This window comes from Caretta caretta, chromosome 3, assembly GCF_965140235.1.
Source record: "Caretta caretta isolate rCarCar2 chromosome 3, rCarCar1.hap1, whole genome shotgun sequence".
NCBI classification, from domain to species: Eukaryota; Metazoa; Chordata; order Testudines; family Cheloniidae; genus Caretta; species Caretta caretta.
In genome coordinates, this window is record NC_134208.1 from 37,537,514 (window position 1) to 37,564,194 (window position 26,681).

The 26,681-nt window shown below is 39.6% G+C and overlaps 1 protein-coding gene across 21 annotated transcripts in view; it reads left to right on the plus strand.

The window, feature by feature from the left end:
- The window catches only part of MYT1L (myelin transcription factor 1 like), a 384,710-nt gene extending 360,249 nt beyond the window's left edge, over nucleotides 1–24,461 (plus strand). For all 21 annotated transcript variants that reach the window (XM_048845402.2, XM_048845392.2, XM_048845389.2 and 18 more), the window contains 4 exons: nucleotides 11,294–11,385; nucleotides 17,269–17,372; nucleotides 21,209–21,352; nucleotides 21,671–24,461. In XM_048845402.2, the coding sequence (XP_048701359.1) occupies nucleotides 11,294–11,385; nucleotides 17,269–17,372; nucleotides 21,209–21,352; nucleotides 21,671–21,811 (481 nt within the window). In that variant the 3' untranslated portion in view covers nucleotides 21,812–24,461. The remainder of the gene's footprint in view (nucleotides 1–11,293; nucleotides 11,386–17,268; nucleotides 17,373–21,208; nucleotides 21,353–21,670) is intronic.
- The last annotated feature ends 2,220 nt before the right edge of the window (nucleotides 24,462–26,681 follow it).

Below are 26,681 nucleotides of genomic sequence, written 5' to 3' on the forward strand. Positions count from 1 at the left end.
CATCATGAACCAGAGCCTGTGCTTCACTTAGGACTAAATCAAGAATTGTGTCTGCGGGTTCCAGGACTAGCTGCTCCAAGAAGCAGTCATTTTTAGTATCTGAATATTTTATCTCTGCATCCCATTCTGAGGTGACATGTACCCAGTCAATAGGGGGATTGCTGACATCACCCACTGTTATTGTGCTTTCTGCTTTTGTAACCTCTCTTAATATCTTTGGAATTTAACAGTCACTGTCACCATCCTGGTCAGGTGGTCAGGAATATATTCTTACTGCAATACTCTTTTTATTCAAGCATGGAATTTCTATTCATAGAGCTTCTGTGGTACAATTTGTTTCATGTAAGATTTTTACGTTATTTGACTCCATGCTTTCTTTCACATATAGTGCTACTTCCCCACCAGCGCAACCTACTCTATCATTCCTATATATTGTATACCCTGGTATTACCATATCCCATTGTTTATTCTCATTCCACCATGTTTCCGTGATGCCTATTATATCAATATTCTCATTTAATACCAAGCACTCTAGTTCACCTATTTTAGCATTTACACTTCTAGCATTTGTACAGAAGCACTTGTATATTTTGTCAATATTCAGTTGCTTGCCTTCAAGTGGGACTCTATTTCATTTTATTGTTTCTCACGAGCACCTACCTATACTTTATTAACTTCTTTCCTATCCTTTTTACTAGGATATTGAGTTCTCCCTTTAAAAAATTCATCCCTAAAGGTCATCTCTACCTGAACAGTGTACTTCTCCACACTTGTTGGCTTTTCCCCAGCTTTTAGTTTAAAAAATCCTCTACAACCTTTTTAATTTTATGTGGCAGCAATCTGGTTTCATTTTGTTTCATGTAGAGCTCATCCCTTCTGTTTAGACCACTCCTTCCCCCAAAGGTTCCCCGGTTCCTAATAAACTTAATCCCTCCTCCCTACACCACCATCTCATCCACGCTTTGAGACCTTGCAGTTACGCCTGTCTTTCTGACCTTGAGTATGGAACTGGAAGCATTTCAAGGGTATCACAGAATCATAGGACTGGAAGATACCTCGAGAGGTCATCTAGTCCAGTCCTCTGAACTCATGGCAGGACTAAGTATTATCTAGACCATTGATTCTCAAACTTTTGTATTGGTGACCCCTTTCACACAGTAAGCCTCTGAGTGCAACCCCCCTTATAAATTAAACACTTTAAAAAATACTTAGCACTATTATAAATGCTGGAGGCGAAGCGGGGTTTGGGGTGGAGTCAGGGGTGAAAGTAAGTCGAGTGACTTACTGATACGCTGGGGCCAGCTCTGGCCCCCAGAAGGGGCGAGGCCTAAGGCGGAAGGGGTGTGGCCGAGGGGGGTCAGAGCCAGCCCCAGCCCACCCTGTAAGGTAAGTGCCCCCCCTTCACCTCCTCCTCCACCCCCCCACTGGGGTAGCAGCAGCAGCCCGGGGCTCTGGGTGCTATTTAAAGGGCCTGCGGCTCCCCTGCTTCTACCACCCCAGTCCTTTAATTAGCCGCCTGAGCCCAAGGGAAGCAGCGTGGCTCCAGCGGCTATTTAAAGGACTGGGGCAGCAGAGGCAGCTGGAGACCCAGCGCTTTAAATAGCTCCTGGAGCCCCTGCTACTCCAGGGCCCTGGGGGCTATTTAAAGGGCCTGTGGCTCCCCTGCTTCTACCGCCCCGGTCCTTTAAATAGCCCCCGGAGCCCTGGAGTAGCAGCGGCAGGGCTCCGGCGGTTATTTAAAGGGGCGTACTGGCTTACTTTCACCTCTGGATGGAGTCTGACTGCTCCCAAGCCCTCACATAATAACCTCGCGACCCCGTGAGGTGTCATGACCAATTTGAGAACCCATGATCTAGACCATCCCTGACAGGAGTTGTCTAACCTGCTCTTAAAAATATCCAAAGATAGAGATTCCACAACTAGGCAGTTTATTCCAGTGCTTAACTACCCTGACAGGAAGCTTTCCTGATGTCCAACCTAAACCACCTTTGTTGCAATTTAAGCCCATTGCTTCTTGGCCCATCCTCAGAAGTTAATGAGAACAATTTACCTCCCTGTTCCTTGTAACAACCTTTTATGTACTTGAAAACTATTATCATGTCCCCACTCAGTCTTCTCTTCTCCAGACTAAACAAACCCAATTTTTTCAATCTTCCCTCATAGGTCATGTTTTCTAGACCTTTAATCATTTTTGTTGCTCTTCTCTGGGCTTTCTCTCATTTGTCCACATCTTTCCTGAAATGTGGTGCCCAGAACTGGACACAATACTCCAGTTGAGGACTAATCAGTACATGAAGAGTGGAGGAATTACTTCTTGTGTCTTGCTTACATCACTCTTGTTAATACATCCCAGAATGTTGTTTGCTTTCTTTTGCAACAGTTTCCCCCTGTTGATTCATATCTAGCTTGTGATCCACAATAACCCCCAGGTCCCTTTCCACAGTACTAGGCAGTCATCTCCCATTTTGTATGTGTGCAACTGATTGTTCCTTCTTAACACTTTGCATTTGTCCTTATTGAATTTCATCCTATTTACTTTAGACCATTTCTCCAGTTTGTCCAGATCATTTTGAATTTTAATCCTATCTTCCAAAGCACTTGCAATCCCTCTCATCTTGGTATCATCCACAAACTTTATAAGTGTATTCTTTATGCCATTATCTAAATCATTGATAAAGATATTGAACAGAACTGGACCCAGAACTGATCCCTGAAGGATGCCATTTGATATGCCCTTCAAGATTGACTGTGTACTACTGATAACTACTCTCTGGGAATGTTTTTTCAACCAGTTATGGATCCACTTTATAGTAGATGTAGGAATGCTACCATAGAGGTCCTGGACTTCAATCTCTTACGTAGAAACCTAAATTTGACCTTCAGGACCTCTCTCCTCCCTTTCCCTGTGTCACTGGTACCTGCATGTTCCCTCACCACTGGCTCCTCCCCAGCACTGCATATAAGGCTATCTACATGTCTCAAGAGATCCGCTGATTTCCTACCCGGCAGGCAATTCACTATGCAGCTCTCCCAGTCATCACAAACACATACTATCCATACTATCCATACACATACTATCCATATTTCTAATAATCAAATCTCCTACTATTATTGCCTGTCTCTTCTTAATAATTACCCTCAGAAGGGTATCCTCAGTACAAGTGGATACCATGACATCATCTGGAAGGTGGGTCCCAACTATGGGATCGTTTCCCTCTGCTCCATCTTGATGCTTTCCTCTCTTGAGACTTTCCTCCTCCTTAACAGCCCGGGAGCTGTCGAACAGGAGATGAGATATCTCTACTGTGTCCCTGAACATTTATGTATCTCTCTGTTTTCCTTTGTTCCTCCAGTGGAAAAAAAAAGCCAACATAAGGTTTATAAGGCACTAGAGCATTAAAAATGAGCTAAAACAAGATTACACATTAATCTCACTTGTAGCGGAAGACCTATGACTCAGAAGTGAATTATAAAGGCCGTATATCTGATGTGAGTTGATATGTATTATTCTGTTGAAACCACTAAACAATCTGGTGAAATATTTCCATTGGCTGAGGTTGTTTTTAGAAAAGTCAGTGATTTTTGACGCATTGAGGGTAAATTCTGCTTTAATTGTTTGATCACTGAAGCAGATTTTATTCATATTTTGTTCTTTCTCCTGAAGGAATGGAGGCAAGTAAATTCCTATACTCTCTCCTTAGCCTGGCAGTAGTCCTTCCTCATTCCATCCTCCTCTTCACTCTCCCTTTCTGGCGACCAGTAACTCCTCCCATTCCCATAGTAGTCTCTCAGCTTCATTCTTCCTCTTAATCTTATTTCTACCCTTGGCCCAGCCTCTCCACTTTAGCACACTACAGGCATTATGCTAATTCTTCCCTGTTCCTGGCCTAACGTTCCAGTGTGACCTGCCTTCCCCTGATTGTTTCCAACTTGGAGCAGCAGCTAGTAATCACCATTAGGGGAGGTGAATCACATCTATAGTGCAGGCAGAAGTAAGTGGAGTGTTTACCAGCAGAGAGTGGGGTCTGCCTGCTTCCAAGATTCCCAAATCATTTCATTATTTGATTTTAAATGTAACCCTTTTTCCCGTCAGAGTTGGCAGCAACAAGGGCCAGGTTCAGTATCTAGGGGTTCCATTCCAATAACACAATGCAAAACTGGCTCGAGCCCCTACCTAGTGACCTGGGACAAATATATACCACCGCCGCTGGGCGCCTCCAAGAGGCAATACTTCCCCTCTTGCAAGCACAGAGTCTGAGTGTAGCAAAGCCTTTTAATAAGAGAGAGAAACAATGTGGCATTATGTTGGGGAAACACCACCAACAGGATTCATAACACAACCCATGAGCAAAAAACCCACCCCAAGCAAATTGCGGCGTGTCCTTTCCCTTTGGTTCTTGAGTCCAACAACCCAAAATCACCCAAAGTCCCAAAAGTCCAACAACAAAAGTCTCTGTCCCTGGTCAGTGCAGCCCCAGAGTTTGAAAGTTTATCTGCAGAGTTTTACCTTCCAACCTGGGTGGAGATGAGGGGAGTTAAGGGGCACCTTACCTGGTCCAAAGCCAATTGCCCCACCTCTCCATGGGGCTCTACTCCTCTCCACCAGCCATCCCACGAATCGCTCCGCTCTGCCAGCCATCCCATGAGCCGCTACAGCCATCCCGCAAACTGCTGTGCTCCAAGAGCCGCTCTGCTCTACCAACTCTCCCGCAAACTGCTCCGCAATATATCTTCAGGCTCCCCCACTACTTAACACAACACTCAGTGATTTCAGCTCTTAGTAAGTTTAGCTCTTTTGTGATTTCAGCTTGTAGTAGGGGAGCCTCAGTGCTGGTGCAACTGAGGCTCCAACACGTTGGCCCAACGTGAATTCAGCTCAGCAGCCTAGATTCCTAATGGAATCAAAATTAGCTCTGATATTCCACAGTAGAGAGAGGAGGAAGTGCAATTAGCATGTAGCATCACCATGGGGCCTATACCACCAAGTATTAATACCTATCCCCAGCCTCTTTCTCCATTCACTGGGTTTTGGAACCCATGACCCTTGTCTAGCGGGTGCTGCTTAGTTGATGGTGAGTCCCTCCATCATAACAAAAGGCCAAGTACAGTTCCACTGTCCTTGATTCACATAATCAGGACAATAACAGTTTATTCCTGCCTCAATAACAGAGAAACTGGGGCGCCTACAGCCGCCAAAGTGACCATCTAGGCGGGGTGGGTGTGCCTATGCAAATGAGATCAGCCCCTGAAGTTCTTTTTCACAACCCACCATGACTTGCCACCAGATGTCAGGGTAGAGCTCATCCTGCCTCTGCTTACATCAACATTTCAACAAAATACACACATAAGGCAGTTAAAATTAGAGCTGGGCCAGGGATCAGGACTTCTCTGTTGGCCCCATTATTTCCTGCAGAATTTAGGCTTGCCTTTTTTTTTTAATTAAATTTCTAGACCTTATGGGAGCAGAGGTAATCTGATTTTGAGTGAATACACTGTTGTCTCATTTGTCCGGCTCCTCAGAGAGATAAAGGGAAATAGTAGGGCAAAGAGAAGTGTGAACTACCCCACTCATTATAATGCTATATGAACTCTGAATCCTAGCAATCCCAGGGACTAGCAACAAGAATTTTCCTATAAGCTAGGGACATATCAGTTGGAATGTCAGAGGAGGAGAAAGACCTGGGTATATTGGTTGGTCACAGGATGACTATGAGCTGCCAATGTGATGCAGCCGTAAAAAAGGCTAATGAAGTCCTAGGATGCAACAGGCAAGATATTTTCCATAGAGACCGGGAAGTGTTAGTATCATTAGAAAAGGCACTGGTGAGACCTCATCTGGATACTGTGTGAAATTCTGGTCTCCCATGTTTAAGAAAGATGGATTCAAACTGGAAGAGGTGCAGAGAAGGACTGGTAGGATGATCTGAGGAATGGAAACATACCTTATGAGAGGAGACGAAAAGAGCTTGTCTTGTTGAGCCTAATCAAAAGACGTCTGAGGGGAGGTGTGATTGCACTGTATAAATGCATCTGAGGGATACATACCAGGGAGGGAGAGGAGTTATTTAAGTTGAGCACCACTGTGTACCCAAGAACAAACGGATATAAATTGGCCATAACAAGTTTAGGCTTGAAATTAGGCAAAGGTTTCCAACCACCAGAGAAGTGAAGTTCTGAAACAGTCTTCCTAGTGGAGCAGTGGGGGCAGAAAACCTGACTTGCTTCTAGACTGAGCTTGATAAGTTTATGGAGGGGGCGGTGTGATGAGACTGCCTATAATGGCATGTAGCCAGCCTGCGACTTCTAGCAGCAAATATCTCCAACAGCTGGTAATGGGACACTAGATGGGAATGGCTCTGAGTTACTACAGAGGATTCTTTCCCAGGTGTCTGGCTGGTGGGTCTTGCCCACATACTCAGGGTCTAACTAATCGCCATATTTGGGTTGTGGGGGTTTCGCCTTCCTCTGCAGCATGAGGCATGGGTCACTTGTAGGTTTAAACTAGTGTAAATGGTGGATTCTCTGTATCTTGAAATCTTTAAACCCTGATTTGAGGACTTCAGTAACTCAGCCAGAGGTTAGGAGGCTATTCCAGGAATGGATGGGTGAGGTTCTGTGGCCTGCAATGTACAGGAGGTCAAACTAGATGATCATGATGGTCTCTTTTGACCTTAGAGTCTTCAAGTTTATGAGCCAGTGTACAAGTCATCATGACACAAGTTCCCTCCCACCTGGGAGTTGTGGCCTCAGACCCCAGGACAGGAATCAGTTGTTACCGCTGAGCCTCAGACTATCTGCATTTGTTTCTCCAAAGCCACTTCCTTCACGACTTCCTGGGATAACATGTGGCAAACTAAAAAGTTTAACTCAGTCCCTTACATTCTGTTCTCTTGGGATCTGTCCATGACTTGCTCCCTAGGCAAGCTAAACTACTTCTCCTCAGGGCACAGGTTCACCAGTCAAATACACGACAAAAGTCCAAAGAAAACAAAATTTTCCCCCTCAACTAATTTCTGAGGTCACAGTTTCTCGACAGCAGGTCTTTGTCAATGTCCTACAAACTTCCCTGCCCTCTATCTTAAGTCCAGCCATACAGGAAAAAACAGTTCCTACTTCTTCCTAGTCTTTCCATGTTATGAGGAACCAGAGCTGCTTTAGCTCCCTTTCAGATTCCTCACCCTCACTGAAAATCGGACCCTTCAACCTGCCATCGACGTGGGATAAAAGCTTAAACTGAGGGCTAAAAGAGAGAGAGTGGTTCAAGATAATTAAAATGGTACAGAACCCTAAAGTTTCATGCTGCCATCCTCCATTCCCTCTGTTGTGCCAGTGATGCATTTCTCACAAACTTGTCTGTGCAAAATTCTCTATGCCACTCTTTATTCGTGTCATAGCTTTGATCCAAAGAGGCATTAATCTGTTATTTCAGTTCTTCCACAAGGTCAGGCCCTATTGTGCTAGACACTGTACAAACGCATTGTGCCAGATATAACAGACACATTTCAGATTATTGTATCAATTTTATAAATGTTATCTGTGAGCCAGGGATTGCATTCTAGCTGCACGGGCATAGGCAGCGAGTTATATGGGCCCGTGGTGCCTGTGCTCCACCAATATTCAGGGACATGGACCCAGTTCCACCAACGTTTGGCTTATATTTTCAGAGCCGTCCTGTCCATGGGACAGACGAGGGCAACCGCCCCAGGCCCCACTCTTTGCAGGGCTCCGCGCTTCAGGGGACGCAGGGTTCCAGGGCAGCCTGGAGGGTTAGCGGGGGGCCTGGCACGGGCAGCAGTGAACAACCCAGCCCCAGCCTGCTCCGCTCCACCCTGCCCCATCTCTGCCTGCCCTGGTCTGCCCCCACTCTGCCCCCACTCCACCCCTTCCCCAAACCCCCACCCTGCCTCTCCCCGCCCTGCCTCTTTCTGGCTTCTACCCACTCCCCACAAGTGACGCCGGGAGACGGCAGGGCAGAGAGGGCTGGGACCGGGTTGCTCGCTGCTGCCAGCGCCAGGCCCCCTGCTATCCCCTCCAGGCTGCCCTGGATCCCAAGTTCCCCTGAAGCACAGGGCCCCCCAAAGCACGGGGCCCAGGGTGATTGCCCTGGTCTGTCCTATGGATGGGATGGCTCTGCTTGGACTCGTTCTGGATACCACCAAAAATTATGCAAAGGAGGTGCCCATGTGCATGGGGGAAGGTTACCAAATTCACTCCAGGAACTAAAATCAGTGGGAGGTGATTACTGAAAATCCTGAGACAGGTAAATAACTCCAGAGAAGTACCATGCCCTGGGAGGAACTGTATAAACTCGTTCAGACTGGGTTCAAGAGGCCCAGAAGACAAAGAAAGGGCTTTGTCGTAAAGAATCAACATAAATTGATTCAGGGGCCTTCATTTTGATCCAAAAACTGACATGAGATTGTAACCAGGAGGGCAAAGTTCTGCTGGAAGGGTTTGAAGGACTAGAACCTACCAGGCTTTCCATGTGAAATATGGGTGACACCTAGTATGCCTGTAGATTGTATCTTGTTTTATAATTTGTGTCCTTTATAATTCTTTTATCCTAAAACAAACATACTGTGCTCCATGAAGGCTGACTGGTCACCCTATCATTGTCCCTGGGAACAAACAGACTGCAGGTTCTGGACTAAAGTCAGACCTACTGTGATGACAGTGAATTGTAGGGGGGACTGCAAGCCTAAATCCCCTATTTAGAGGGTGAGGGAGAGCAGTGATTGCTGGAGTCCTGACATCTAAAGGTGTGCCCTGGAGGAGACCACAAGGGAGACGGGTACTGTTAACCTGGAACTGTGACACACGTAATAAGAGACAGTCTCTGTCCAGAAAATTTTTCTTCTAAATAAACAAAATAAATACAAGGAGAGAGCAAGGGAAATAAAGTGATTTGTGCAAGGTCACGCAGCAAGTCAGTGGCAGAGTTGGGAACAGAACCTAGGTTTCCTGCCTCCCAGCCTAGAGCCCTATCCACTAGATCACACTGATAATAATAGCCATAGTTTATTATTATATATTATTTCAATAATAGAACTGGAAAAATCAATTTGGAAAATATTGATGGAAAATGGGGTTGAAAATTTTAAATGTTTTGGTAAAAAATTTGTCCATCTTTTTATCAGTTCTGTTTAATAATAATAATAATAATAATAATTAATAATAATAATTCAAAGCCTTGTAGATGTGATCATTCAGACCATTCAGAGTAGTATATTTTAATGAGTGAACATCAGTGTTGGAAAGTCACAGGTTTTAAGGTCAGTAGGAACAAATACAATCATTTAGTTTGACCTTCTGCGGGACACAGGCTATACAACTTCACCTAATGATTCCTGGATCAAGCTTGATAACTTGTGGTTGAATTGGAGCATATCTTGTAGGAAGAAATCGAGTCTTTACTTAAAAACTCCAAGTGTTGGAGGAGCTACCATAGTTCATGGAAATTGGTTCCATATTGCACATACTTAGGTTATTTAGGAGAAAAATTAACTGCTGTAGTGGTTCTGGCTCTGCGTTTAAGCTTGACATGTGAACAATTAAAAAACAGTAGAAATAGTTCACTCTAGCCTTGGGAACAAAGTGTAAATTTCACAGTTTGCAGAAGCATATATGTAGCATGTGGAATCTAGAGTTCAAATGTGTTATTAAATTTTGAATATATTGGTGCTGAAAGAATGTAGAATTGATTTTGGAAACATTTCAGAATGTCCTCTGCTTTTAAAGACTGATAGAAATGGGAACACAGTACTCCAGCTTGTAATGACGTTAGACATATTTTTCCTCCTGCTGATTCTACTACACAGTGCCATGTTAAGGACAGGATTTTTAAGAATGGGAACAGTTTTGTGCCCACAGTTAATTGCTGAGTGTGAGCACAATCTGGCCCAACAGCCTTTTCATTTGCCAGGATAGAACAATTAGACATATTCTTTTGCATGGTGTGATTAGAGGATGACCATAATATGAGAGACAGTTAAACATTTGGGGAATGTAAGCACACTTTTAAATGTCCCACACTTAGGGACACTTTTTCAAAAATACATGGTGAAATCTTGGTCCCTCTAAATTTAGTGGCAAAACTGCTATTGACTTGAGTTGGGCCATGATTTCACCTAAAATTTTTTAAAGTCTGAGATAATCAGATGTCTAAATACTAGTGGATTGTTGGGGTTTTTTGGCCAACAATTAAATCTGAGTTTCCATATTTCTTTGATCACATCTGCAAATGGTGGAAACTGCTGAAAGTTGATCAGTAAGGGATATTGTATCTTGGCTGAATGAATTTCTGGGGTGCCCAATATAATAATACAGTACCTCTGCATTACTATGGGTATTAATCAAAGACTATATAAGCTTAACTGGATAAATGGTTTGTCCTACATTTCAGAGATGCTGAATTGAAATTCTGTTGGGATTGTAGTTGTATATAGAAAAATTGCCTCATACTTTTAATTCTCTCGGTTTTAAATGGATTGCTGCACGTAATTGTCTTAATCAAAATTTTCCTCTTTTCAAGAAAATATTTAAATAATTATTTGTATGTATTTCATCTATTAGTATATAGAACATGTGTCCCCAAAATAGTGTCTAGGACTCTGTACATAGAATGAGATAGTGGAGGAGTGAACCCTGAAATAGTGTTAAATCGCATTTTACATGCAGGTCTCATCGTGGGTAGGGAATGCACTTTTCTAAAGTCCAAACAAAAATCTGATCCAAAGTAATTCACATGTTTTAAAAAGTGATTTAGAAAAAGAACAATTCAAATATAGGAATAGGTTATATCTAAAAACGAGCATACTAGTAATTCAGAAGAGCTCATTATTAAAGACACAATTAGAGCTAGCCAGTTCCCTCAGTCCTTGAAATTCAGAGTTCCTGTGTTTGGGTTTTTGAGATTAAACGTGTAGGGCAGATATTGTTTTGTTTAAATGGAGCATTTAAGCAGTAACCCTTTTTATAAGGTAAGTTTTTTGGATACCACATCTCTAAAAGGCTGCATTGTTCTTTTCCTAGTTTAGATTTTGTACATAAAATGCTTTTTCTTGGATTTATATATAATCTGCACATTCAAAAAGAGGTGGGGGCAGAAAAATAAAACCAAAAAATAATTTATGAAGCTCCTCCCTCTCTTTCAGAACCACATACCCTATCATTTTTGTGCAGAGTGGAGATAAAGTTCCTCTCAGATGTTATGTCATGACAGTTTTAGTTGACAAATTTATTGTCAATGACCTATTACAATTTAATAGGCTCTTTATTTTCTTATTGTTCACAGTCTATCAGGATGCCCCAGAGCCACTTCCGCCATGAAGAAGGCAAAGCTGTCTGGAGAACAGATGCTAACAATAAAGCAACGGGCCAGTAATGGTAAAATTCTAATCATTCTCTTTTAAATATTACCTCTTTCCAAGATAAAAGACACATTGCTATGTGGGCCTTTTTATAAGTCTTTCTTAGTGTATACCATGAAGGAGATCATTTTAGAAAGCAATGCAACTGACTTCCATGCTATTGAAGCCTGAGCCAGAAATACAGGAGGTCAGATTCTGGCCTGAGTTACACCAGAGAAAATCTGAAAAACTCTATTGACTTTATTGAGGAGATTCTGGATTTACACAGGGGTAGCTGTGTAAATATTTTCTAATATAATAAAATGCTATGTTTTTTCTGACTCAAGTCTGATGCCCCAAGGTGGCCAGTGGGTCTCACATTGCACAACTGCTCAGAAGATGAGGGGACCTGATTTTCAGAGGTGCTGAGCACTCACAGCCCCCACTGGTTTCAACTGGAGTTGTAGGTACTCAGCACTTCTGAAAGTCAGATCAAGAGGGCCTTGTGTTAATCATCTTCAGGAAATCCTCTGGCCAATCTGGAGGTCCAGTTCCTGGCTGGGAACCTCTTGACCAATGGAAAACTATACAAAACTACTTTCTACCTTCCTGCAGTTGTGCTCCAGGACAAATACTGGCAAAGCAATATCATAAAGCTGCATTACATCCAACATCCCAGCCATGTTGGAGTTGCATGAAAAGCACTTTCAGCAATTCATATACATCCAAGGGAAAGTACTTTTTAAACTTTAGAGAGACAAGGTGGATACAGTAATATCTTTTATTGGACCAACTTTTATTGGTGAGAGAGTTTGAAAGCTTGTATCTCTCACCAACAGAAGTCTCTCTAATATCCAGCCTTGTCTCTCTAATATCCTGGGACCAATACAGTTCCAACACTTCTTAAAGTTTGGAATTGTATTTAATGAGAGGTGCTTATTTTCTTGAACCATTAATCTCATCCCTTACACATGGGATAAACTGCCATCCACAATCCATAAAGCTGCCACCTTATCCACCTTCAAGTCCCTTCTCAAAATTTACCACTTCCTTAATACTTATGGAATGTTGCCATCTGTTAACAGCTAGCCAGGTGACAATTTGTGTTTATTGCTCCAGATTGGGTAAGAATTGCACACAGCCTATGATTTTGTTACCCTGTTTCCCCTAATCCCAGTCCAATTGTTTGTCTCTAGTGTGTTTTGCCATTTAGACTGTGATCTCATTAGGTCAGAGACTGTCATTTGTTATATGTTTATACAGCTCCCAGGCCCAGATTCTCAATGGTATTTAGGCACCTAACTCTTATTGATTTTAGTGGGAGTTAGGTGCTTTAATACCTTTAAGGAGCTAGGCTCCAGCACAATGGGGCCCTGACTTGGTTGGCCTCTAAGCACTACCATAGTATAAAGGAGCCTATAATAAATAACAGGTTTCAGAGTAGCAGCCGTGTTAGTCTGTATTCGCAAAAAGAAAAGGAGTACTTGTGGCACCTTAGAGACTAACCAATTTATTTGAGCATAAGCTTTCGTGAGCTACAGCTCACTTCATCGGATGCATTCAGTGGAAAAAAAAATGCATCCGATGAAGTGAGCTGTAGCTCACGAAAGCTTATGCTCAGATAAATTTGTTAGTCTCTAAGGTACCACAAGTACTCCTTTTCTTTTTATAATAAATAATAATCCCTACACAGGACCTCTTCAATTACAAAGCAGTTAAAATACCCCAAATTGGAACTATGAAATTAAGAAGCAGCTTTAATTGTCTCCAAAAGGAATCCCATGCACTCCTCATTAGCTGGAAGAATAAAGGCTATGACACTTCAAAAGTCTGAAAGGGAGGTCTAAAGTCAGGAAAAAATGGGAGATTCATCAGAGTTCTTCTAGAACTTGGGAGAAGGGGGAAGGAGCTTTTAAAAAAATCCAGAATTAATTTGTTGTTACAAATGTAATGAATATAGAGTTATCACATTAATAGTCAACTGTATTGGTGTCTGCAAGACACATTAAAGATATGTGTAATCTATTGGTGCCAAATATCATTAATCAAACATACCAAGAGAAAACCCATCCATCAGAAAGACTGTAATTAAGTGTGTACGAGGGCATGAGATTGGTTTAAAAATCATGAGATTTAAAAAATCACTTACTTTCTTTTTAATGTCTTCTGGGTTTTGAGCCTCTAGGGAGAGCTGTCTACCTGCAGTTTGTATATGAGGTTCAAAAGTCAACCTTTAACACACGAGCAAAAAATGTGCCCCTCCCCACTGGCTGCCTGGAGGGAGACTCCACACTGCGTCCTGACGGCAAGGACATCTTTCATAAGGGTCACTCTCATTGATTATGGACAGCCATCTTTGCTGAGGGCAACTTAAACTTCCTTCACAACAACCTGCCTCAGAATAGTCAAGCCATGCTTTGTCACAGAGTAGTTCCCCCTATAGCAAACTGAGTGCACTTTGTCAGATCCAAGGGCTGGCTCAGTAATGGAGCTTGTCAGAGGAGTGTGCCTGACAGTTTCTTAATTTCCCTGACCCTATCTCATACATATCCCTACCCCTAACTACAGGAGCATGGGGATGCTAGTGGGCAGCTTTCCTAAATAGCTGGAGCACTGTTACTGAGCCAGCCCCTGGGCCTGACAAACTTCCCATGCTTCACCACAGGTGGGATCTTCGAGGTGACAAGCCACAGGAAGGTCATTAGCCCGGGGGAGCTCTTGAGTAAAAAAGAGTCGTGGGAATAGTGGGAATTTATGTGTGAGTGCGACATCTTTAACATACAAACCCCTAAGAAATCAACACACAAAAGCCTGTGTTGCCTGCATATATCACATACCTGACAAAAACTCCCAAAACAAGGAAATAAAAAGTTAAGCTATCTAATAATGCATACTCTCTACTCCTCCATTCACAGGCATGCGCCTTATCACTATCACAACTACCACAGACTCAGTTCTCCTGCACCATCTTTACCAAATGACCCTTTCCCATACACCAAACTACTTCACCTAGCATCTGCAACCAGGGAGCTCTTGAGTAAAAAAGAGACGTGGGAATAGTGGGAATTTATGTGTGAGTGCGACATCTTTAACATACAAACCCCTAAGAAATCAACCCACAAAAGCCTGTGTTGCCTGCATATATCACATACCTGACAAAAACTCCTAAAACAAGGAAATAAAAAGTTAAGCTATCTAATAATGCATACTCTCTACTCCTCCATTCACAGGCATGCGCCTTATCACTATCACAACTACCACAGACTCAGTTCTCCTGCACCATCTTTACCAAACGACCCTTTCCCATACACCAAACTACTTCACCTAGCATCTGCAACCAGTAGTGTCGTGATGGGGGAGTTTTGTGAAGGGGATGTGCAGAAGGGAAGGTTGATGAGTAAACTAGCGTGTCAGGCGTGAGAGGTTCGGTTAGAGGACAGTTGGAGAAGGTTGTACAGAACAAGGTATATACGGTAGCAACAATATTTAAAAGTCTGGCCCTTTTTGTCCCTGTTTGGGGATACAGCTTGGAGAGGTTAGAGAAATATAACTTTACAGTGTGTCCAGTAAAGACATTTGTAAAAGGAAGATTCCTGAATTAAAAAGATCTCCACCCCAGCAACTGGAAAAACAGAGAAATGTGATGATCAATGTTATATGTATAACATGTAGCCATTTAGTCTAAATGCACTTCTCTTCAAGAAAGCTACAGACTATGCAAACTATAATTCCGCTGATGGTCATGCAATACAGAAATTCCTTGGTCAACAGGGATTGACATCCATACAGTTGTGACACTTAGGACCAGATCCTCGGTGTACATTAGCATAGCACCAATGAAGCCAATGGAGCTACATGACTTTATACCAGCTGACGATCTGGCTTTAAAGCCCATGATCACATAGCAAACACATAAATATAGAATTAAATAGGACTCAAAAGGGATCTCCTTTGGGAAATTTGAGTCACCAAAGAAGATACAAGACCAATAATAATTAATACCAAGACTTAAACATACAAATCAGCGCAATAATTCAGTCTTGGGCTTTCTAGTATCTACTGTCACAGACAGAAACAGCATGAATTACAAAGACCTATAACCCACATCTACTGATGGATGTAGTTTATTACAGACTTTAATAAAGCATTTCAGTGTTGTGAACAGGAAGGAAGCTAGACCAACATCCATCAGTGATGTGTCCAGTCCTACTCCTGGTGAAATCAGTGAGAGTTTTGCTATTAATTTCAATAGGCAAGGAATGGGCTGTAGAGGTAACATTTTCAAAAGCAACTAATAAGCTGCTCAGAGCCCTAGTTCAACCCAAAGCCGAGTTGTAAACTAAGCGAGGAAACACCTATCTCGCCAGTGGGGCCCCATCCCTGGACGGAGAAGATGAACACTTACGTTAGAAGAAAAGGAGTACTAGTGGCACCTTAGAGACTAACCAATTTATTTGAGCATAAGCTTTCATGAGCTGTAGCTCATGAAAGCTTATGCTCAAATAAATTGGTTAGTCTCTAAGGTGCCACTAGTACTCGTTTTCTTTTTGTGAATACAGACTAACACGGCTGCTACTCTGAAACTTATGTTAGAAATATTATTGGAGAGAAGCAGACTCTGCTCTCAGAAATCAACAAACGTGAACTTATGTACTTTGGTCACATTAGGCACAGATATGGGAATATCCTTGAGAAAGTTATCATGGAAGGAATGGTGGTGGGTCATCATACAAGGGGATGATCAGAAAGGAAATGGATAGATGGTGTGTGGCAGATCACTGAGAGATCAGTTGATGGGTGTGTGAAGTTGGCGATGGATCAAGAAGACTTCCAAAAATTCTGCTATGATGTGACCAGCATTTAGACATGAAAAAATGGACTTTACTTCCTTACTGAACATGCCTACTGGATCAGGCCCCAAGGCAAGATAGGCAGGAGAATGCCTATTTTGTTAATCCCACTGGGGTTAGGTGTGAGTTAGGTATGGCAGGATTTAGGCAACAGAGTGCATGTCCAGTTGCTGAAATTTAGGTGCCTTGGCGACTTTTATGGTGGAAACATAGCCACTGAGGGAATTTAGGTACCTCCAATGTTAGGCAGCAGCTGAGAAGAGGTTTTGGAATGCCAGTGGTGCCTAAATTTTGGACTTAGGCAGTTAGGCACTCTGGTGCATAATGAGACATATAGGCACCTATTGGGTATTCTAAAGTGGCTATCTCCCATTGAAATTAATGTGATTTAGGCATCTAGGTGCTTTTGAATATCCCAGCAGGCACCGATCTGTGTGTCTTAAATACCTTATAAATCTGACTCCTAAATGCTTAAGTAACTTTTGACTTAGACTCTTGAGTCACCTGAACACTTCTGAAAATGTTACCCTAGGTCATTCGGTAATGAACTATGGAGGTAGCAGAGGCTGCAGGGGGTCCAGATTGACAGTGGTATTTTACAGTTTTTCTGTGTTGTGAAATGTTTCCCCTGATTATAGGAGCAAGTGGTTTTGGGATAATTGTGACTTGAAACTATTGCCTTGTTAGGATATTTTTTCTTTCCTTAAAAGGACAAGAGAAGTTGCCAGTATTTTTTTAAAAGGTTAAGTGTGACAATGCAGCAGAATTCATTAAGTAGAGGTGCATTTCTAATAATGTAAAGATATAATCAGTATATTTAAATGGTGGTGTTATGTTTTTATCTCTCCCTAAGCTGTTTCTACCATTCTCATTGGAAATCACTGCAGTTCTTAAAAGAGACATGATTAGAAATATATGGGTTTAACTTCGAATGGGAAGTTTGATGAGACTTAGTGTTTCTGAACTTTTTACTTTAATAAGTTTAATTTCAAATATGAAATGACTCAGTTGCAGAACACAGATTTATAGCTTAATTATTTTAATATCTCCTTTATTTTTATTTTGCATAGGTATAGAAAATGATGAAGAAATTAAACAGCTAGATGAAGAAATCAAGGAACTAAATGAATCCAATTCCCAGATGGAAGCTGATATGATTAAACTCAGAACTCAGGTAACAGTTTTATGAAGCCTTAAATTTAGCTACATTTTACACATGATTGTTCAAAAGAAATATAGGAGAAAACTTGTCTTTGGAAAAATTGTTTTCTTTCACATTTTTGCTCACATTTCATATGTTCTTAATTTACATTTATAAGCTTAGAAAACAGTATCTGTGGTGCTATTAAGTAGTTATTTCCCACCACAGTGGCCACCACTTTTAAAAACTGAAAGTCATCGCTAAATAGCCACCTTTGCATTTCCTTCTTATAAGATTTTATAACACCCTCATATCTGTTAAACTCTCAGACAGCTAAGTCATGGCATTAGTAGATGGAGAACACAGCAGTGGCCAGGGCATTCTGCTTGCAGAGGGAGTACACACAGAAGCAGCAACTGCTACACCTGTAATATTGTACAGCGATCACTCCCCACGGCAACAGCATCAGACCACTGATTGGTTGGAAAGGACACAGTCCATAGCCCAGCTTCATCCTATTTGGGGTCCACAAGAATTGGTCAGAAAATGGAGAACTATACTGTGAACATTTTCATTTCTCTTTTTTCATGAAAATCTCTTTTGTTGAGGTTTTTGACCACTTCTGTAGCTGAATAGAAAATGGGGTAGGGGTTCATTTGCTTTCCACTGAAATTACATTTTCCAGCTGGCTGTCATATCTAGTGCAGTTCATGAGGCTTTGTCTCCCCACAGTTTGATATCAGTAAGGTGGAGTAAGTACAGTCTACATTAAGACTTACAGGGTTTTTTGCAAGTGGGTTTTTTTTAAACGCCTTCCATCTGGGCAGTCCAGTATTCGTTAGGCCAGATCTCATCCTGTAACCTGCCACAAGTGTTTGGATTTCTGGATGAATACCTAATACATTATGGCCATATAGAAAAATTAAATAAAAAATTGAAAAACCCTCAGTATTCAAATACTCATACTGCTACTCACATGCATAAAGTTTTTCTTGTATGAAAGAATGTGTAGGATCAGGGCTTTTAGGTGGAAACTTGTATCAACTCAATGAACACATGATCCCTACACTAATTTTAGCTTTCACTTCTCAAACTGGTTCCACTGCGTTTAGACCACTGCATATTCTTAGGAAATGTTCAAGGGATCTATTGCACATTTTGTTGTGACACAGACTTGGAAAGAGGGGAAAAGTGTTGATTACAAATATTTACTGTCACTAAAACTATTGACATCGAATGGAGAATCCCAACAAAATCAGACTTCACAATTATTCAGGGGGCACGCTCTCAACCTGTTGTGTTCTCCAAAGGAAAATGAGTTTCCATTTCAAAAGTACAGAACTGGTGGGGCAAGTCATCAGATACCTTAAGGTCTTTATCAACTCATTAAAGTCATTAAGACTATCACAGTCAATATGTACTGTATTGGACAGTAAAATGTTAACATTAACCTTAACAAAATATATGCTATTATAAAAATACATTGTGTTATGTAGATTTCAAACAAAATTCATTATATAAATTGGGAAATATGTGAAAGAAAATTTATAATATTGAGAGCAGTTTCTGTTCTGTAATTTTACTTAATTTATACACTGAAAATGAAAAGTCACTTGATATGAGCCATAACTAATGGTGCCAATTACATTTCAGATATCTTATGAAGGTAACAGTGTGCCAAATCCTAAGAGGTGCTGATTACCTGGAACTTCACGAAAATCAATGCAGTTTCAGGTGCTTGGCATCTCTCAGTGTTTGGCCCAAGAGGAAAAATCTATCAGATAACAGTCCTCAACCACCTAAAGGACCAATCCTATGAGAGACTGTGCAGTCTCAACTCCCATTGAAGTCAATAGGAGTTGATGATACTTGGCACCTCCCAGGTTTAGGCCCTAATTATATTTGATGTCAGAGGTCAATACTCTGACTCCAGTTATTACTTTTGATATAAAAAAATATAAGGATGAATATTAAACATAATGACTTGGACTATGACTGACCTGAGCTAAGAAGAATTAAGAAAAAAAAAAGTTACACATATGTAGTAGGACTGGCTCTTTCGCACTGGATTCCAAAAAGAACATGAGTTTAGAGCATGTGCCTGACCTGCTCTCTGGCATACACAAATTGAAAACATAGAAAAAAAGCAGGAATATCTTTCCATTCTCTATGTTAAAGTAAAATCTGTCTGTGCCTACTGCAGCATGCTGGAGAAATAGTTCGAGAATCATTCATCCCAAAGAAATGTTCCCCTGTAATATTGACAATGTGTGTCTCAGCTTGGATTATCTGCTGCATAAATATCAGTAGTCAAAGTTAAACCTACTTGACAGCTAGTCTTATGTGTGCACCAAGCTCTTAAGAAAATATTTACTTTTATCAATTAATGTCACAGACCAAATTATCAAAAATCCACAATCCACAATGATAGACTTGAGACATCTAACTATCTGATTGTGCCATCAAACCTGCTAAAACATACTGGCCTAGGCTCATCTGATGTTCTTCTCCCCTTGTGACCTCTATACTGTTTGTGCTGACAAATGAGAGAGTTCACATCAAAATTCTATCATTTTTTCCCATAATTTATTATACCGGCAGTTCATTGTGGATGTCAAATTAAAACAAGCGACTGTCACTTTGAGAGTTTGGCCCTATATGCTCTTTTCTGCTTCTTTGACTTCATTTTCTACCCTCTTGCCAATGTACATCTCACCCTACACACACACATTTTATACTTGGTAATAGATGAGTTGCCCTATGTCATGGAAATTAAATAGCCATGTACACTGGTCACACTTTAAAAGTTTCTTCATTTTAGAAAGATTCTACAGGTTTGCAAGGTATTCTTAAAATGGGGAACACTGTTGGAAATGCTAATATCTCTCCAAATGGAATATATTTTGACAGTAAGTGTAATATCAGTCTCAGATCCAGTAAATTACTTATATAGACAACTTCATATTTATGCAGCACACAGTTTCTTTTCCTAAATTTTAGCCTATTTGAGACAGTAATCAAATGTCGTAAGTTCTGTCTTTAAGTCCTTTACATCTTAGAGAATATTTATAAAAGCCATATGACAACAAATATATTGCTAATAAAATACAGCAAACTTAATTTTGTTTGTCATTAAACACAAACATTGACAGCTGTTAGTAACATAATGCAAAACATAAAAATATAGAAAAGAATAGTACTAAGACACTCTTACCAGATTATTTTGCTGTAACTATTGTGCAACAATGTGTAATTTTTTAGCTTTCACTGGCAGTTCTGTGAGAATATTCATTGGGCAGTATAAATTAAATGCAAATATAGTTCCAAAGAGCTAAATGGTGACAGCAAAGAATTGTGCACACTTAGTTAATATGGCATATGCTACAAAAATGTGATAAATGTATCATCTACTCACATTGGCCCTGATCCTGCAACCTCATGGATACAGGTGGATTCTCATACCCATATGGTGCCTCCACTGATTTCAGCTGGGGTCCAGATACACAGAAGAGTCTGCCCACATGAATCACCTTGCAAGACTGAGGCCCTTATAAGTGCCTTTACATACAAAAGGATATTTTTTAAAAAAATATTACATCGGTACAAAGCCAGTACAATCAAATGTAAGGTAAATCAGTACTTCCACCATAAAAAAAAGACAAGCCGTTAAAATAAAGTCATATAATTTGCAGTTGTACATAGCAGAAAAACCTCTTAAAATTATAAAAGATTATAAATAAATGAAACCTTTTTATTTAAACAAAAAGGGCCTTTTTTGTTCTGATATTACTGTTATCACTCACTTCAAGAACGCATGCTTTATAACGGCTTGCCTTATATTACATTGTACACAAATTTGTCCATTTTAGATTACTACAATGGAGAGCAACTTGAAGACGATAGAAGAGGAGAACAAAGTAATTGAACAGCAAAATGAGTCTCTTCTTCATGAACTGGCCAATTTAAGCCAGTCTTTAATTCATAGTCTAGCTAATATCCAGCTGCCACATATGGTAAGTGATTGAGAGCACAAGTTAAGGAATTTGGCGATCTTCAGTTCACCTCATACAGTAGATGTCGTTTTTATGTTTATGGTTCCTCAACCAGTTGGATATTTGTGGTAACAACACTGAAACCATAAAGATAAATTTAACTGCTAACAAAGGCACAGTGGGCCTGTTCCAATGTATCCTGTAAAATTAAGATCTAAATAGGCATTTTAAATATTATAAAAAATGGTGGCAATATGATATGATAGTATATTATGCTTAAATGAATATACAAACAAGAAAATAAAAGTTGTATATGAACTACTATTTAATATCTCGTAGGAACCAATCAATGAACAAAATTTTGATGCTTACGTGACCACTTTGACGGACATGTATACAAATCAAGATCGTTATCAGAGTCCAGAAAATAAAGCCCTACTGGAAAATATAAAGCAGGCTGTGAGAGGAATTCAGGTCTGAACAGCTGCTATAGTGGTGAAAGTCTTGCTTAAAAAAAGGATGCCTCTTGTTTTTTGCTGCTGTAATTTACCAGAAAGTGTTATATATTTATTTCTGTTTGAAACAGTGTTATGCTTACAAGACTTCATAATGATTTTATGTCTTGCTTTAAAGATAGTAATGCAGAATAGTTTTTTGAATACATTCACATTTTGTACGTTTTCATATAAGCTGACATAGTGTGATATGCCATGTAATGTTTATAGCTGCTAATGTATGCACATTTTTGGGGTATATATATTTCTGAAGAGGTAAGCTGATCAAAATAAATAGAGTGTAAATTCTTTTTAATGCTTTAGTGATTAAATGTTTTAGTATTTTGAACTGAAATGGACAAAAAAAAAAACAGCTTTGAATGACAATGTTGCGGTCTGCAGCCACTTTTTAAACACTATCATTTTGCCTCATGTTGGAGGATTTTATGGGATTTAAGAAATACATTTTGTGTGCATATTGTTTCATAGCAAGAATTGGTTGCAAAAATGCTTTATTTTTGAACAATGCTTGAAAATATTATGTGACTTTTGTTTTCAGAGGATGGTGTGTGGTGGGGGCAATAAAATGAGGTTTTTTGAAATCCAAGAAAATGGCATGGATTAGATGTAAGATACAAAATGGGTAATTTATTGTAAGACAACATCAAGCCATGGAAACTTGACAGAAGAATCAAAGCAGCTTAAACAGCACTTTTTAATTAACTTCTAAGCATTACATGGTATGAATATGGGAACTTCCATTATGAAAGGAACTATATCAGAGGTGGACAACCTGAAGATTTCAGCTTTTATTTTCAAATAAACTTTGGAGCCAACATTCTCTTATCTCTCCTGGACTACTTAGTGCCCCTCTGAACTATGTCTTATAGCAATGTAGTTCATCTTTCAGAAATTCTGTATTTTCAATTTAAGAAGAAAGACAATATTTTAAAACTAATATTGCCTTTTTACATCTTTAATTTTGGGATAAAGACAAATGATTTGTGTCTACTGTAGTTACTGAACTGGATTCATTGCTAGCTTTAGTAGGAATGCAGCTCAGTAAAGATTTTTTTCTTTTTGCTTTGCCAAGCATTTGATCCCATTTTTCATATTTTAATATTTATGTTCTGCATTTTGTTGGAGAACAATCATTACTGCAGCATTCATGTATGCTTTATATTTGTTCCACTATTATCTATTGCAAAAATGAATGCAATCAAATTTTAATGTAACTAAATATACTTCAGCACTTTTTTTGCTTTAAACTGGATCATTTTAAGATAAAACTTATTTGTACCTTCAAGATTTGATTGTTTTCTTCAAAATGACTGCACTATATGTATGCATACGACCACTTTTTTATTACAACATTTTTTCCTTTTTAAGTCGTAATTTTGATGTGTTGTGTTTTACAGATGTTGAATTTATTTAAAATTGATAGCATATCTTTTCCTTCCATGTCTTGATGTTATGCAGAAAGTACAAAAGTACTTTAAAATTTTGTTATGAAAAAGATGGGTTTTGTAAAAAATAAAATATTTTTAGCAGAACAGGACTTACAGGGTCATTGTCCCCACAATGTGCCAGTTGACTATTTGCACTTACCTTGCCCTATATATCCATACGGAGGTGTGCAATTTCTTGTGTCATTAGCCTTGTGACACTAAACCTGAACAAATTATAGTGGAAGCCATTATGGCCAATCCAGTAATATTGCTAAGGGAGACTACAGGGATCTCACAACAAATATTCTGATACAATATTCAACCTCGGTATATATATATATGTATAAATATATGTATATCCCAGCGGCACTTTATACTATTCACTGTACAAAAGCTTACAGTTTTCCATGAGGACTTTAATAACTAGCTGGGAAAAGATTATGTAATTACTTTGGGGGCTCTGCAGTCTTATCTGTACAGTGCCCTTTTTCTGTTGTGCTATTAGTTGTAGCTGCCATGCTCAGAATTGCCTTTTTGAGAGCTGAAGCAAGGTGCTTGTTGTTCACCTTCTGCCATATATATTGTACTTTTGCCCTAGCCTCCTTTTAGGGCTTTCATTGTTCATAACGGCATATGCATTTTTCCACTGCATTGTGTCTGCAGCTTCTTTGCCAATATAGTAATGCTTTCAGTAGAGTAATAGATAGTATCAGTTTTGGATTCTTATTGTTATCACCTATGTACAATGGAAAGGGATTTTAAGCACAAATCTGCTGCTCATCTAATGTTGGTACATAATATCAAATCAGAAGTTATCTGTGACTATTATATAGGGATCACAAAAGTGTCACATATTAGAATGCTGACCTTTCATATGAAATTATTGTGAGTCAGAGTTTATTTATTATAACTTATTGTTCATATTCATTTCTAAGTTAATTTAAGTAATCATTTATTAAGACAAAATTTTGTATAAACTATTTATTGTGCTCTCTGTGGAACTGAAGTTTGATTTATTTTTGTACTACACGGCATGGATTTGTTGACATTTTAATTTTGCTATAAATGTGTGGAATCACAAGTTGCTGTGATACTTCATTTTTAAATTGTGAACTTTGTACAAATTTTGTCATGCTGGATGTTAACACATCTTACTCTAAATAAATAAAAAAAAATGTGTTGCCCACACTTGTAGCGCAGCGGTTCTATGGTCAGCGACAACGTTTTCACTTCACCCAATGTACTAGCAGCCATGATGAGTAAATAATCGGCTGCTGTTTTTTAGTGATGAACTTTGGCCCTTTATTCCTTGAATTCTCCACGCAGGATTTTCAGCTGCTCCTTTTAATTAATCGTGCACTTACTCAGTTTCATCCATGACAGACGTGTAAAAACAACCGAAGGACACTGTTCCCTTAGCTAGCTCCACAGTCATTTCAAAATTTCCTGCTGGTTACAGCATGGGAGGAAATTAGTGCTATTTCTCAGTATGGGTAACTCAACTGCGGTATTGTCCTCGATACATTGAAAATTAAATGTGTTGCTAATTAGCATTAATAAACTCAGAAGTGATATTTAACTGAAAACTATGTATCAACCTAAGATGTAATAGTTTTCAAGCTCATTTGATCTGCAGGCGGGCCCCAAATTGTTTTTAGAATCAGTCAACCCAGCAGGGAAACTACACTTCTAGTCATCACAGTCTGCAAAAGAAACAATGAGTTATGGTAGTTGCGGTTGTATGCAATATCAAACACCATTCTGCACCAGCCACCAACATAAGCAAGGTCATTCCTGCAAAGGAGTTAACAATCAGTTTACATCTTATTAGCACTGTTGAACCACCTCATTAAAACATATTTTACTAGAAATAAATGTAACCAATTACACAGGGTATTAGCAATATTGATGTGTAGGCAGAATGCTTACTTCACCATATGCGTGGGTTCCTGCACTGGGTTTGATTTATATCCTACAATACTTAGTAGCATCATCACTTAACTCTGTGTTATATTATCCCTCTATGCCATTCTTCTTAATTACATTCTTTAGCGATCATCCTAACTGACCAAGACAGGAGCATAGCACATACTCTAGATTCTCCCTTTTCCCCCGGGAAATGCTGGTTGACTGCTGAGAAAAAAAGAAGACAAAGAAGGCTCAGGACACTCTACACATTCGAAAGTAAAAATGAGAATGTATAAGTAAAAATGAGAACTTGGCTAAAGCAAACCCTATAATCAATCAAGATTAACATAGCGACAAAAAGAAAAATCATTTTGTATATGGGCTAGAGAGAAATAGGCAAAATTTAAACGAAGTTAATCTTAATTTTTTAGGGTCACATGCAAAAGTTTATTCCTATCAAGTATCTCTGGTGTATCGAGGACCCATTCTGGTTTTTGCTGGGCGCATAATGAACGGCCTGTGACTATTATAATTATATAATATTATAGACAGCATCTCAGAGGGGCTTCCGCAACAGGACTTGAGCCTATTTTCTAAATGTGAAAAATGAAAGAAACAAACCAGAATCTCAAAAATTAAAGAAAAAGGATGAGAAACAGCAATAGACCATCCAGGTGACCAAAAGAGAAAAAGTTTCTGAGCATAGATGTGTTACATATAATGGCCTCAGTAGTCTCAATCTAATAGTAAACCAATACATTGTCCTCTAAACAACTCTTTGAGAGAATATTGTTCTGTCACGTATCTGCCATGAACTTGGATACTTTATGAGCATCTGAATAATGCTAAAGAAAGTGAAACGAGCAAAAGGAACCCCAAGGCCTCAGAATAAAGAAAGTGAAAAGAGCCCTGAGCAAGACGTGAAATACATTGTGTATTTTTGTGCTTGCATATACCTTGCAATAATTTCAAATTTATATAATCAACAATGCAGATTTTATAATGCATATGAGGCCTATAACCTTTGTTCTAATATAAAATGACTTGCTGAACATTACAATTATATATAATAAACAATATATAGATGTCATTAATCAAGAGTTGTTTCATTGTATATTTTTGTCCAACATTATTAACTAAGCTGTTAACTTTATAGTTAACTTTACAATTAACCTCAAAGTCTCAAAAATAATTAAATGCCAACCCATATAAACCTAGCCCAAAATTAAAGTAAAGTTCTGCTTTCCCAACTTGGAACTAGGTAAGGCTTGTGTAGCTATGAAAAGCTGACTGTGAGAGATCTTTTAAAAATATTAATGGCACTTTAAATATGTCATAGAAACACACACAGCAACCCCTTCATCAAAAGACAAAGAAACTTTAAAAACTTCTATAAAATTAATTCTAAATGAGTGAGTGTGATGGGTTCCCTGCGGTGCAACCTGAAAGTGGGGTACACCTGAACCCTCTGGCATACCGGCCTCGCCCCCTCTCACACTG